This window comes from Musa acuminata, chromosome BXJ3-7 (genome assembly GCF_036884655.1).
Source record: "Musa acuminata AAA Group cultivar baxijiao chromosome BXJ3-7, Cavendish_Baxijiao_AAA, whole genome shotgun sequence".
In the NCBI taxonomy this organism is placed as follows: Eukaryota; Viridiplantae; Streptophyta; class Magnoliopsida; order Zingiberales; family Musaceae; genus Musa; species Musa acuminata.
This window is the reverse complement of record NC_088355.1, coordinates 2,279,333-2,293,384: the sequence shown is the minus strand read 5'-3', so window position 1 is coordinate 2,293,384 and position 14,052 is coordinate 2,279,333. Positions and strand designations below refer to the sequence as shown.

The 14,052-nt window shown below is 39.4% G+C and overlaps 3 protein-coding genes across 3 annotated transcripts; 2 read left to right on the top strand and 1 right to left on the bottom strand.

Annotated features, from left to right (window-relative positions):
• The first annotated feature begins 111 nt into the window (after positions 1 to 111).
• LOC103990799 (selenium-binding protein 1) lies at positions 112 to 5,534 on the top strand. Its single transcript, XM_009410066.3, has 7 exons — positions 112 to 387; positions 1,715 to 1,910; positions 2,728 to 2,955; positions 4,000 to 4,231; positions 4,309 to 4,416; positions 4,518 to 4,790; positions 5,126 to 5,534. The coding sequence occupies exons 1-7, from the start codon at positions 249 to 251 to the stop codon at positions 5,408 to 5,410; spliced, it is 1,461 nt and encodes a 486-aa protein (XP_009408341.2). The 5' UTR covers positions 112 to 248; the 3' UTR covers positions 5,411 to 5,534.
• A 456-nt stretch (positions 5,535 to 5,990) lies between these two features.
• Positions 5,991 to 8,947, top strand: LOC103990800 (glycine-rich RNA-binding protein 4, mitochondrial). The gene is made up of 5 exons (XM_009410068.3): positions 5,991 to 6,106; positions 7,738 to 7,884; positions 8,030 to 8,098; positions 8,378 to 8,484; positions 8,599 to 8,947. The coding sequence occupies exons 2-5, from the start codon at positions 7,752 to 7,754 to the stop codon at positions 8,740 to 8,742; spliced, it is 453 nt and encodes a 150-aa protein (XP_009408343.2). The 5' UTR covers positions 5,991 to 6,106; positions 7,738 to 7,751; the 3' UTR covers positions 8,743 to 8,947.
• A 1,986-nt stretch (positions 8,948 to 10,933) lies between these two features.
• On the bottom strand, positions 10,934 to 12,721 carry LOC135643822 (UDP-glucuronate 4-epimerase 6-like). The gene has a single exon (XM_065161187.1). It carries the CDS (start codon positions 12,614 to 12,616, stop codon positions 11,231 to 11,233), a length of 1,386 nt encoding a protein of 461 aa, XP_065017259.1. The 5' UTR covers positions 12,617 to 12,721; the 3' UTR covers positions 10,934 to 11,230.
• Between the last annotated feature and the right edge of the window lie 1,331 nt (positions 12,722 to 14,052).

The following is a 14,052-nucleotide window of genomic DNA, read 5'->3' as shown; positions in this document are numbered from 1 at the left end:
CGCAACCTCATTCTGCGTCCGCATCCATGAATCGCGAATCGACTCGTTCGTTGCACCGTTCCATGCTACGCCACGTAGGTGGAACACTGTACCCCTTCACCTCCATATACGTCTCCGTGGACGGCGAAGCCTCGTTCTGACCGTCGCCAAGCATCATTAGGGGTTTCGATATTTCGACATTGTCTTTGGGTGTTTTGATCGGATTCGAGCATAAGCTGAAACTTTGTTGGCGATCTGAGGACACTACGATGGCTGGTGCTGCGGAAGTAGTGCAGGCTGCCGAGGCCAAGGCTTGCTGCGCCCACACGGGCCCGGGCTATGCGTCCCCCATCGAGGCCATGGCGGGGCCTCGCGAGGCCCTGATCTATGTCACCTGTGTGTATAATGGTGAAATACATCTCTCCTTTGCTTGTTTCTCTGGGTAATTTTTGCTTGGGAGACTCTTTAGGTTTGATTCCGATGCGTTTTTGAAGTAAATTATTATCTTTTTTTCTTGTTTCTTTAACCCTTGAGATTCGGTTTTGTTGTAACCCTTACACGCTGCGTCTCTTTAATCTACGTAGATAAAGAAAAAGTTACTCGTACTGATCCGCAAAACTTTGATTTTGGACTTGATTCTATTGTTCTTGAATGGTGTCTTGGGCCAGGAGCTGCTGCCTATTAATTATTGATGTTACTTTTGTAGCCTTCATAGTTTTTATTGTTATCAGGCCCCTTCTTTGGGAATCGTATCATCATCATTTTGAAGGTTTCATTAAGAAGGATTTCTTTTTGGCTGAGATTAAAAAATCTTTAATTCCCTCTATTTTTAGGGCATAGCAAGAAGAGTTGTCATTCAATACTTTTTAGCTCCTTCTCGGCATTAATAGAATTCATTTCTTCGGACTTAGCTGGAGTTACAGTCTCGTATCACAGACTCTAGCCAGGGGGCTTCCAGGCCTTGGCTTCAAGAAGAGATTTTTAAGTTCATTGTTAATGTTTGATTCCTGTGGTGGCTTTGGAGGAATCTTGCAGGTTTCCAATTCATGCATTTTGAACTTGGTAACTGTGCAGGCACTTTCCTAAAGCATCCCACACAAATGGCTAAAACAAACTGGCCAGTATCAGGAGATACAGAAAATCTTATTATCCGATTATGAAAATTTATTCAAATTAGAATCACCTATTATTCCTTCCAGCAAAGCATAAACCAAAGCGGCACCCCTTGGTGCGATGTAAATTTTTTTTTTTATAATTGATTGGTAATGCACTTACTCTTCAGTAAATTATTTATCTCCTTTTCTCATGCACGCTCATTTCCTTCCATGGAAGGTGAATTGACAAAGGATACTTGAGGAAGTTATATATGAAAGATCATAGATATTTTTTTTTTACAATGTGGTTTTGCATAACTAATTCTTTCTGGGTCTCTTTTCTTGTCATTTAAAATTGTTATGGTCCTTGTAGCTGCGCATTTTGCACTTCTTTTATTTTTGGATATCGATAACTAAAATATTTTTCAGTAGGCTTTGGTAGGTGTATATGCTATGCTACAAAATTTCTGCAAGCTTAAAAAAAAATGCTTGTTGGACAATACATTTTATTAGATTGCAATGCTTATCACTCACTTTAATTTAATTCAAATAAAGATATTTTATACAAGCTTTTGTTGGCAGTTATATTTAAGTTTTAGTTGATAGACTTGACAGCAAATACCTTTTCTTCATTTATGTAGGAACTGGAATAGAAAAGCCTGACTACTTGGCAACAGTGGATGTGGATCCGAACTCCCCATCCTATTCCAAAGTCATTCACAGACTCCCTATGCCCTATGTTGGTGATGAACTGCATCATTCTGGTTGGAATTCCTGCAGCTCTTGTCATGGTGACCCTTCGGCAGTTCGGAAATTCTTGGTTTTGCCTTCATTGCTGTAAGATTGTATATGTAGCATGTGGTGTTCTGCTTGTTTATATTCTCACTTCTTATGAACAGATGTTGATTTTGTTTATTGGTGCTTTTATATTTGGTCCTGTAAAGCATACTTTTATCTAACACGCTATACATGATTATAGTTCTGGAACAGCTTAAACAATATTCGGAGCTGTTCTGTGAGTATTTAAGTCATTAAGACATTCATTGTCAATATCTATGAATCAGTTTTATTTCATTCATGTTCACTATTAGCAATGATCATTCTTATCTTCACCTGACAAATCCTAGGATTTTCAGTTAGATAGCTGCATGGTCTGCCAACTTCCCAAGTATGTCTTACAAATAAATATTGTATAAATATTGGTCATAAGAAACAATTCACTTGCAAAAGACCAAGGTTCTTTGTTGGATAAGATTGTTAAGATGTGATATATTCTCATAAAAATATAACTATTTCAATTGTCCATGAAATTGATGTTTTATGCTTAAATTATAATTGGATGTAAAATAATAATTGTTTGTGTTATTCCCTAAATCAAATTGTACAAAGCACCTGACATGAAGGAGTATGTTCCTTGATTTTAGAATGTTTATTCCTCGAGTGACTTAATATTAAAATATTCAAATCCGTTATGTTCTATCTTTATCTATTATGCCTTACAGGGATAATATTTACATTTGAGAATTCTGTTATAGGAGTGCTTCCTGTGATGACTGGTTCAAAACCATTCTGAATAGCTCCTAAGCTACATCCTTTGTTGTCTGCTATTTAGATGTGTTCAATAATCAAGCTTGCTCTTTTCTTATCTTTTCAGATCCGGCCGCGTATACGCCGTTAACACTGCAAAATCTCCGAGAGCTCCATCATTGCATAAGGTTGTTGAGCCTGAGGATATTGTGCAAAAGACTGAACTAGCATATCCTCATACTTCCCATTGTCTTGCATCTGGTGAAATAATGATATCTTGCCTTGGGGATAAAGAAGGAAATGCTAAGGGTAATGGCTTCCTTCTTCTTGATTCGGACTTCAATGTAAAAGGAAGGTATGCCCATTCACGTGTAACGAGACATCTACCTTAATAATTTTTACTAATTTCTAGACAGATTGTTTTGTGCATAAATTGTCTGGTTCCAACCTAAATCAGACAGATAAAGTTTTCTTCTCTTTCACTAGTAGAATATCAGCATCTTATTCATCTTCTAAAGATGAAAATTTCCTGTAACATCAATCTCTTTTACTACAACTTATTGGAGATGTGATAAATGACGTTAGTACTGAGGCAAGGATAATAAAGTTGATGATGATACTAACCAAATTGTCATCTTAGTAATGAATTGACATTTAAATCTATTAGTACGAAATGCTTCCTATTTCTTCAGATGTTCTGCTGCTGTAAAGTATCGAGTTATGTTGTTTTCCAGCATATGGTTTCCTAGAAATCATTGTGGAAAAATCTTGTTTATTGGTGCATGAAAATTTGTATTTCACTAATAATTTAACTCATTAAATATAGTTAATGCATACCTAGGAATCCGATATTAGTTTTATCATGTAGTAGATATACATGTCATAGAAAGGTTGAAAACCTATTTATCTGTAGCTATGAATATAGGGACTGATGCAGTATATCTGTGTCGTGTAAAGGTTCAAAACTTATTCCTGCATGCTTTAAAGATAGTGTTGGGCCATGCTAAGGCCCCTATTAGGTAATACAAAAGACAAAGTAAGAAAAAAATTATCTAAAATGAATACCCATTGAACTTGAGATATGTAGCAAATCCTATGATATATTCCTTATTTGTTGTGGGATATTTATTTCCTTCAAAGATTTTTAAGGGTTTTTCTTTATTCTTTCCTTTCCTCTTCCGATATTGTTTCCTTAAAACTGCAGTGAGAGTTGAACACTGCAACATGATATACAATAAGTAGCAAACACTATAATGGTAGCTTTTTCCCTATTTCACAACCGTGTCTCTTCTTTTTCTTTGGGGATTATAAGATGTTTTTTCCATTTCTGTTTATTTGTTTCATTTGACTTCCTTGTTGCAAATGAAGTTTGATTTGATTGTATATCACATCCATACAGATGGGAAAAACCGGGCCATGCTCCCATATTTGGCTATGATTTTTGGTACCAACCACGACACAAGACCATGATCAGTTCTTCATGGGGTGCTCCTTCGGCTTTTTCAAAGGGCTTCAACCTACAGCATGTGTCAGATGGATTATATGGAAGACACTTGAATGTTTATAGCTGGCCAGATGGTGAAATAAAGCAGACATTGGATCTTGGAAATTCGGGGCTGCTACCCTTAGAAGTCAGTATTAGTTGTGTTGAGCTTAATATTAAACTCCAGTAAATTCATATTCTGAAAACTATTACTACTTTCTGCAGACAAGGTTCCTTCATGACCCATCTAAAGACACTGGCTTTGTTGGCTGTGCTTTGTCCAGCAACATGGTTAGATTCTTCAAGACCTCAGATGGATCCTGGAACCATGAGGTTTGTTTTCCCATTTTCTTTTCTAGCCCTCTGCTACTACTACTGCGTTGCCATTGGGTATAAGGTACTAAAAAATCTCAATGCAATGTCTGCTTTTCAAGGTTGCCATATCTGTAACACCGCTGAAGGTCCAAAACTGGATTCTCCCGGAAATGCCAGGGCTGATTACCGACTTTCTCATCTCTCTTGATGACCGCTACCTCTACTTTGTCAACTGGCTTCACGGAGACATTAGACAGTACAACATTGAAAATCCTGCAAAGCCGGTGCTGGCAGGGCAAGTTTGGGTTGGAGGACTCCTTCAGAAGGGAAGTGATGTAGTCTATGTGTCAGAGGACGGGAAAGAGTCACAATTTGCTGTACCTGAGATCAAGGTCAGTATCTTGCAACCATAAGTAAACCATTCTCATTCCATGATTATATCGCTACATTATTCTGCATTCCATGCTGTCGTCATTTTGACGATATGCTTCTTTGTCTTTTTTTCTTTTCCTTACACAAAAAAGTTGCAGACTGCACTCTTGCAGAGTTTATAGAGAATCCTTGGTCACTACGAGAGGAAATGAGAATTAATTTTCGATACATGCTTCTATTTCCAAACTAAGTGAAGTGTAGCAAGCTAATGTGATTTACATTCAAAAATCATATTGTTGCTACATTTTGTCGTAAAACTGAGACCTTGTCATAACAACTACTACTGTTTTACCAGGGAAATCGACTAAGAGGAGGACCACAGATGATTCAACTGAGCCTGGATGGGAAGCGGCTGTACGTGACCAACTCCCTCTTTAGCGCGTGGGACAACCAGTTCTACGGTCCAGACCTCATGAAGAAGGGGTCTCACATGTTGCAGATCGACGTAAACACCGAGCAAGGCGGACTGACTGTAAATCCAAACTTCTTTGTTGATTTTGGATTAGAGCCTGAAGGACCTGCACTGGCACATGAGATGAGGTATCCTGGAGGAGATTGCACTTCTGATATTTGGATATAAGGAAATCAAACCGCTGTTTTGTTGGTGCTGCAGCAAATATTCATGCAAGATTGATAATGTAATTTGATACTTTATATACTTCCATTGTCTTAATCAATAATGCTCACCAAATGCTTCATGGTTACCTGTCAGTTATTTTCTCCATATAGCAGCTCTCTCTCTCTCGATAAGAGCAATGCAAATCTATGCCTCAATCGGGCATCTATTTTAGATCGAATTAATTTGGAATTTGAAATATTATGAATTTTCACATATATCCCTCTCATATTAATATTCAACCTTAAATAAATAATAATTATCTCTAATAAAATAATAAAAATACTTATTACCTGCATGGCCATCGTATTAACCAGAAGATATACATGAAGGTTAGCATGTTTTGCAATTAGTGTCTAAATTAAACTAAACTTAATTTGAATGATGAGATAGATAGCGCGCGCGCGCGCGAGAGAGAGTACAACTTAATTTGAATGATGAGATGTTCGCATAGTCATTTATGTAAGTACACAAGTCACGAAGTTCCGCATAAAAAAAATATAGGGAGTACCCTTCGATGTTTCACTTCAAGCTGACGTGGAGAGGGGCTTAAACCCTAGCTGATCCCTTGCCCTATTTAAAAACCCGTCTTCCCCCCCTTCCACAGCCGTCGCACGTCTCGCTCGCTGCCATCTTCTCTGCCCCTACCGATTCCTCTAGGTCTGATTTCTTGTTTTCGTTTTGACTCCTTTTGCGTTCATCTTTTTGGTTTAGGTGTCTTTCATCGCTTCGTTTGCCGATGTGAAAGTTTGCTTTCGTGGATTCTCATTGGATCTTGTTGAATTTTTCATTGTTCTTTTTTAGCTTGTTTCTTTTATTTTATTTTTTTATTTTTAGAGATTTGATGTGTAAGCGAAAGATGCCGCCGTTTTCTTGGATTTTTTTTTATGTGAGCTCACTTTTCTTCTTTAGGTTGAGTGGACGGATTATTACTGTGTTTTCTGGACTAATAGATGAAGAAAATAGGATATATATATAGCTAGTGCATGAAACTTGTTTATGTACTTTGGTTCCGATGTAGTCTCATGGTGAACTTAAAGATGGAAGGGAACAAGTCTGAGATGGTTGTCTGTAAATCCAGTATCGAGAAAACGAATTTAATTGTCCGGTATTCCGTTGTCTGTTTTTGGCTTTAAGGACTTGAAAAACAATATAGCTGATGTTTTGAATCACAGACATCTTGCGGAGATTAGGTTTCCACCCTTTTTTTTTCTTTTTGGGTGTTGATTCTTGTACTTCAGGAGGGTATAGATGAGAGGAGTAATAGATCTATCTATATGATTTTGGTTTAAATCCTTTTTGTCTTCACATAATATTCTGGATTTAGAAATAGTCAAAGTCAACAATTTCATGCCTCTGATTCGATAAGATGTAGGTTGAAGTCTGGAAACTAAGGACAAACAGATGGGTACTACCAGAGTTACTATCAATAGTTGCTAGAACAATAGGATATTCAGCTTCATTTAATTCCAGTTGCTGATGATCTTTATATATTAGCTCTTAAATTAGACAATGTTTGACCTACCATGATTTGGTCACAAAAATGGGGCTTTCTGCCTATCTACCTAGAGATTCTATAAATTATTTGTTGTTTTCTACTTTTGGTTTGCTTTTGAATATAAAGTTGATTAGTTGACAGTCCTTTATGTTTATAATGTCAAACCTTTTGTGGTCAAGGGTTTGGTTATCTGGGGCAAGGTTTAAAATATTGCTAATAGTATCTTCAACACCTTATTGGTGCAATTCTGTATTAGCATAACGAGTGGTACACCAACTTGCACCATGCTATATCACTATATAAGAAAAAAAGAAAGCACACTGATGGATAATGAACTATATGATCTATTAGCAGTCTTTGCTCAGATTGATTAATATTGGTTGGTATGTATTGTTCCAATCCATATTGGAAACCTTGGTCTGGGATATTCTTTTCGGTATGTGTTTTGCCTGCATAGTGCACTTGCTTGCTTAATGCTCTGCATCTATTTGTGTTTCAAATACACAAAAGCACTGAATTAAGTGAGCACCTAACAATTCTCTAGATGAAAATGTCTGTTCAGTCTGTTGATGTCATCAGATTTAGGAACTGAAATTCTATTTTAGAGCATCACCTGAAGCTTGTCATGGTTCGCTGGTTTTTTCATGCTCTTTTACACAAGTTGTTGTTTTTAGCTTTTTATTATTTGTTTTGCTTGTTGCTGCAATGTTTTGCTATGTTCATCAATATATATTTAGCGTCATAATTTTGATTTTTTCAAAAACTGCTGACCTGCCTCCTGCTATATATACAGTAAAAAACTGTGAGATGGCATTTTCCAGTAAACTTGGTGGCTTAATTAGGCAAGGACTAATGAAAAATGGAATATCAGGTGCCCCAAGTGGGGCTATGCATCTGCTTAACTCTATGCGCTATATGTCATCAAAGCTTTTTGTTGGAGGTAATATCTCTTTCTGTTCTTTCAGTTAGGATTTAGATATTTTGCATAACATTTCACTGGGAAACATAAATTACCTGTCTAAGAACATGTTGCTGAATGCATCTGTTATCTTTTCTTTATCTTTCTACTACTTTGTTGCTTACAGGTCTTTCCTATGGTACTGATGATCAACAGCTTAAGGAGGCTTTTAACTCCTTTGGAGAAGTGGTTGAAGGTTAGTAGCATGTTTGCTCATCAAGTGAAGAGTTTATTGTGGTGATGAAATTATTGTCATCTGGTTCCCGTATAACTGAAATATGCCTCATATGGCCTATGTATTAATTTCTCATGACAAAATTCTTTTGTCGTTATTCTTATTAAGATTCATGTGTCTGCTATGATAATACAATGATTAGTTTTATTCCACGTTGCTTGAAAACAAATTCTTGGTAAAACATCATCTTATTGTTTACTACAAGCAGCACACTGTAAGTAACTGTTATTGTTGATGCAGCAAGAGTTATTACTGATAGAGACACAGGAAAATCGAGAGGATTTGGGTTTGTAAGCTTTGATAGTGATGAATCAGCTAGCAGTGCTCTGACTAGCATGGATGGCCAGGTATGTCAGCCTTGTTTGATTTATCCTTTTCTAGCTGATTGTATCTGAATGTGAAATTCTCACTTGGTGCTGAATAACAATGCATCATTTGACATTTTTACTTTTATTCGTCAGGAATTACAGGGCCGGAACATTCGTGTAAGCTATGCTAATGAAAGACCTAGTGGTGGGTCTCGCGGTGGCTTCGGTGGTGGTTATGGCGGCAGCGGTGGTTATGGTGGCAGTGCCGGCTATGGTGGTGGACAGAATGACTTTTGAAGGGGTATTGTTGCAGGGGTTTTGAAGCAGTTTATAATGAATACTATTTTTATGATGCTATGTTACCTTTTTAGATATGCATTCTGCACTTGTTGAACTATTATTTATATTTCAGTTTACTTTTGTTACTTAAACTGCTATTAATACTTTGATGACATGAAAAGTATCGTAATTATTAATGATCATATATACTGGTTGAGATTCAGATCATTCTATTACAAATGACTTTGTTAGTAATGGTGTTGGTTATACTTCAGTGTTCTCTTCAATTGTTTTCTGTTTGGTTTCTCGATCAATGCCATTATTTTTCCATTATGATTGGATAGCAGCTGTAATGGTAGGTATCGTCCTATTTCATCCTATTTAATTCCCAATCTGACTACCTATCCAGCTACCTGAACCTTTACTAAAACCTATTTTGGTATATATTCTGTTCTAAATCAGATTAAGAGTATTCTAATCTTACTTTTAAAATCTCGAGCAGATCCGGGTATTTGGAAGGAAGTATCTTATTTTCTACCATGGCTACAGAGATTAGGAATGATGACACTATATAGATCAGGAAAGGTGATGGGTTAGGTTCCCCCATGAAGTCACCCTATCTGTTCTTGAATTATCTGTTGTTGAATCTGATCAACTACCCAGTTATCCAAACCCATGCCAGTTTTAACTTGGATACTTGTAGTATATCTGTGGATCACATTTATTACCTCACAATTGAAAACTCTCACCAAATAAAATGATTATTGTACATTGTGGGTTGTTTTTACTAAATAGGCTCTTTTTGCAGTCACCTTGACAACCTCTTGGGCTACTTGGGTTTGTGCTATTTGGATATTGACATTGCAGTAAGATGTCAAAAGAGCTACCCATGCTTCTCTCAACCCTACCTGGAAAACCATCTGCAATTTGCCAAGACCTTTCACTCATAATTATTCCTGCTGCTTCCAACTCTAGAAGCATACTTGTTAGTAGCAATATAACCTCGATCGTTGGCAGGCAACAAAGCGATAGATCAAAGTCCTTTGGTTTTTCCTTAATCTACAGCATAACAATGAGATGCTGTCTTTGCATTAATATAAAACTGTAGAATGATTGAGTAAAACTGTAGATTAGATTTCTTGAAACTCAAATGGTTACAGAAGTTGAGAATGCGAGAAGCTCTTTTGTTGAAAAATATGGTTTTGTCAGGGTTATTTTTCCTTTGCAAAAATGTAGTGGAGTGGGAATCACTGGAGGGAGGATGGAAACATTGCTTTTGGGAAAGGGGTTCTCCGAGCACATGAGCATCCCTTTCAAACTTCAGCTTTATCTTCATATGAGATGAGGGAAAAATGTGAGCAGTTGTCACCTTTAAGGCTTTAGCTACCTTCAATCAATACTCCCCAATAGGTGTTTGTATGAAGACAGTGGCTCCAGGCATCATCATGGCTGGACATTATATCTGTTTCTCTGTGTTGTTACCTGACCCTCGTCACCAGCTTCTCCAACCTGCTATGATAGCATCTAAATGACTTTTGAGTTAGTTTAAGCTTTCACTATGATGTGTTAATGTAGGTACAAAATTCATGTTAAAAGTGCTGCATAATATACAACTCTCTGTTGCTTTTGCAACTTCATTGAGATCTTTAACTGGTGCCCGTCATACCATAAACCTATTTGGTGTCTCTGATTCTTTTACTTTGGTCTCATGCGTTTTCTTCTCTCTTTCTCTAACATGAGTTGTACCTCCACAAGGATTTGGATTTAGAACCCTGTATTATGATGTGACAAGAGTAGAGAGAGAGAGAGAGCCACTGGTGCAATGGCCACCGGGAGAGGCCAATATTATTAACTCTGGAAGGAATCTCAAGTACAGATTTATAGCACTTCATGTGCATACTTCTGAGGCTGCTGTTGCTTCCCCCTCAAAAGATGAATGAAGTAGTAGCTTGTGTGTTGTTATTCTGGGCAGCAATGAGGAGCTACTGGAATTTAGGTGGGTCATCCAGATTCAATTCTCAACTCATGGGATTTCTTACTTGTATATAGTAAATGTGTTAGGTAAATTGCAAGTACAATTTACCTGCAATTTTAACTTGGTTCTCTGGCATGATCATTGGGATTCTATGACACAAGAAAACTTTTACACATTGGTGTAGTAGATATCTTTTATTTGGGGAAAGGGTGCATTTGCTTTGAATACCTCCTATGCACACCAAATTGAATGTATAATTCATTAGCAAACAGATTATATGGATTCACATCCCACAAGATAGATTGACTAGTTAACCAAAAAAAAAAGGAAACTGTGATGAACAAATTTAGTGAGGGAAGAAGAAAGAGAGAGATAGATGGACCATGACATGACATCATTCTTCTGGTTCCTCCTCACTGTCATCTTCCATCCTTACCCTCTACCTCTCTTCCCCATCTTCATCTTTATTGCCATTGTTATTAACCCTACAGTTCTCCAACAGTAATCTAGTAAACTCGGGCACAACAGTTACTACACACTCACTTTGGAGTGCGGTGGCGATCCCCTCCCTCCTGAGGCCGACGCCTCCTTTTTGCTCTTCCTGTCGTAGTACTCCACGTACCACCTCACAAACTTCTTCAGCCCGGTGGCGAGGTCGGTCGTCGCCCGGTAGCCCAAGTCCCCCTCGGCCATGCTCACGTTGGCGTGCGTGTACGGCACGTCGCCGTTCTGCGGCAGCGTCACCACGTGCTTCTTGGCCTTCTTCCCCAGCAGCTCCTCCAGGATGCCCACCATCTTCGCCACCGGCACCGGCGACGTGTTGCCGAGGTTGTAGACGCGCAGCTGCGCGGGGCCTCGCTTCTTGCCGCCGCTGCCGGTGCTCCGCTCCGCGGTGTCCAGCGCGCCGAGGCAGCCCTTGACGACGTCGTCGATGTAGGTGAAGTCGCGCTGCACGGCGGTGCCGTCCTGCATGCGGAACAGGGTGATGGGTTTGCCCCGGAGGATGTTGTTGGTGAAGGAGAAGTAGGCCATGTCGGGGCGGCCCCATGGCCCGTAGACGGTGAAGAAGCGGAGGCCGGTTATGGAGAGGCCGTAGATGTGGTTGTAGGTGTGGGCGATGGCCTCGCCGGCTTTCTTGGTCGCAGCGTACAGCGAGGCGGGCCGGTCGGTGCAGTGGAGCTCGGAGAAGGGGGTGGCGGTGTTGAGGCCGTAGACAGAGGAGGAGGAAGCCCAGACGATGGCGGGCTGGGGGTCGGCGTGCTTGGCAGCCACCTCGAGTAGTGCGACGAGGCCGGCGACGTTGGAGGTGACGTAGGACTGGGGATTGCGCATGGCGTAGCGGACGCCGGCCTGGGCGGCGAGGTGGAGGACGTGGGAGAAGGGGACGACGTCGAGGAGCTTGGTGAGCAATGGCGTGTCGTTGATGTCGCCGTCCACCACGAGGACGCCATGCCGGGAGAGGAGGGACTGGCGGGCGCGCTTGAGCGAGGGGTCGTAGTAGGAATTGAAGTTGTCGAGGCCGACCACGCCGTCGCCGCGCTTCTTCAACGCGAGCGAGCAGTGGGTGCCGACGAACCCTGCAGCGCCGGTGACGAGGACGGTGAGGCCAGAGGGACGGCGCGGCGTGGCGGAGCTGCGGACCTCCCGTTCCCAGGCTGCACCTCCGTAAGTGACATCGGAGGAGAGAAGGCTCCGGTGGCTGGAGCGGGCGGCGGCGGCGGCGGAGTAATGGGAAAGGAGGAGGAGGGGAGGGTAGTGCAGGGTGAAGAGGAGGATGAGCGCTACGGTGGCGAGGATGGAGGCGCGAAAGAGGAGGCGTGAAGAGGCAGAGATGATCTTGGCGCTGTTGACGCGGCGGAGGTAGTTGTTGCAGCGCTCTAGCTTGGCGGTCTTGCTTGTGTCCGGCGGAGAAGCCATCTCCTCTTTCTCTTTCACCCAAGAAGTGACCAATTGGATCTGCGAGGAGGATGAGCTGATGGTGTTCCTGATAAGGAACCGGAGGTGGATGACCGGGGGGGGGGCGGGGGAAGTGACAGTGATACAGGACAAAGGGAGCAAGTGAGAGAAGGGGTGGGTCCCTCCGTCAGGTGGCCAATTGGTTTGAAATATAAAGATCAACTTATGTTGCTCGTCCTTCTTCGAAATATAAGATCAACTACTGTTGTCGGTCAATCTCTAAGACGGATCAAAAGATAATTCAAATCAATTTAAGAATCAATTCTGTTCTAAAACATTTCAAAAATATTAAGAATCGATCTCCTACAAAATATCTATATAAATATTTCAAGAAGATCATAGAATAATTCAAAGATTAAGGGATAGTTCGAGTCGGTTACAAACTATCGGGATATTATTTTAGTATAAAAATATACTTAAAACTCTAAAAAAAGTAAAAGGAAGATAAAAAAATAAAATCATTAACTTGAATGTCGAAGGGATCAAACTCCAAAAAAAAAAAAATCGCGACCTTTGAATAGAAATTTCGCTTAACACTACCTATCAAACTAACTAACTACAGGTGACTACTCTTTCTGCTGCTGGATGAATTCCAACACAAGGCATCGAGCAGCAAGCAGTAACAGCATATAGAAACCGCTACACAATCTTTGTCATGCATTATTTGTTTATAACTATATAATGGCACTACTGTCATTGTTTCTATCAACTGTCGGCAGGAGATTCCAACAAATAAATGTATTTGGATATTGAAGGATTTGGCTTCTTATCATTAATTTTGAAGTGAAAGAAATGCATGATAAGCATGTCCTGTTCAATTTGGTTGTCCAAAAAAAAAAAAATCAAAGGACTCTTATTTTCCTTCTCCATATATGCAGAGTGATATCACTATGCATTTGCGATCGACGCTGACATAGTTATCATTATCCACAATAGCCACTTGTGACCACCGATACCATCGTTATCCACCACCACCGACGTCGTCCGTCACCACAAATTAGAACGTTAAAATTATCTTTTTATCTTTTATTTTCGTATTTTCATTGATAAAATTGACGTCATTAGGTAAATGAATCTAGATGTTTCACTTTCATAACTATAAAGATACCAATGTAAATTTTTAAAATATAGAGATTGTGATGCCAAAGATAACTAACTACATAAGATAATTTATTATTAATTCTTATTTTCTTTTGATAATTCATTCATACTTGAGTATTTATATATATATATATATATATATATATATATATATATATATATATATATATATATATATATATATATATATATATATATATATATATATATAGTCATCAATGTCAAAAGAAAATAAACAAAATACTCTTCTGAATTTAACTATACAATTATGATCCTATAATAATATATTACAAGTA

Excerpts from the sequence above, each read along its gene's own strand:
- LOC103990800 (XM_009410068.3), top strand. The coding sequence starts at position 7,752 with ATGGCATTTTCCAGTAAACTTGGTGGCTTAATTAGGCAAGGACTAATG. Across the intron at positions 7,885-8,029 it reads ATCAAAGCTTTTTGTTGGAG|GTCTTTCCTATGGTACTGAT; the intron begins GTAATATCTCTT and ends TGTTGCTTACAG. Across the intron at positions 8,485-8,598 it reads TGACTAGCATGGATGGCCAG|GAATTACAGGGCCGGAACAT; the intron begins GTATGTCAGCCT and ends TTTATTCGTCAG.
- LOC103990799 (XM_009410066.3), top strand. The coding sequence starts at position 249 with ATGGCTGGTGCTGCGGAAGTAGTGCAGGCTGCCGAGGCCAAGGCTTGC. Across the intron at positions 2,956-3,999 it reads GACTTCAATGTAAAAGGAAG|ATGGGAAAAACCGGGCCATG; the intron begins GTATGCCCATTC and ends ACATCCATACAG. Across the intron at positions 4,417-4,517 it reads ATGGATCCTGGAACCATGAG|GTTGCCATATCTGTAACACC; the intron begins GTTTGTTTTCCC and ends CTGCTTTTCAAG.
- LOC135643822 (XM_065161187.1), bottom strand. The coding sequence starts at position 12,616 with ATGGCTTCTCCGCCGGACACAAGCAAGACCGCCAAGCTAGAGCGCTGC.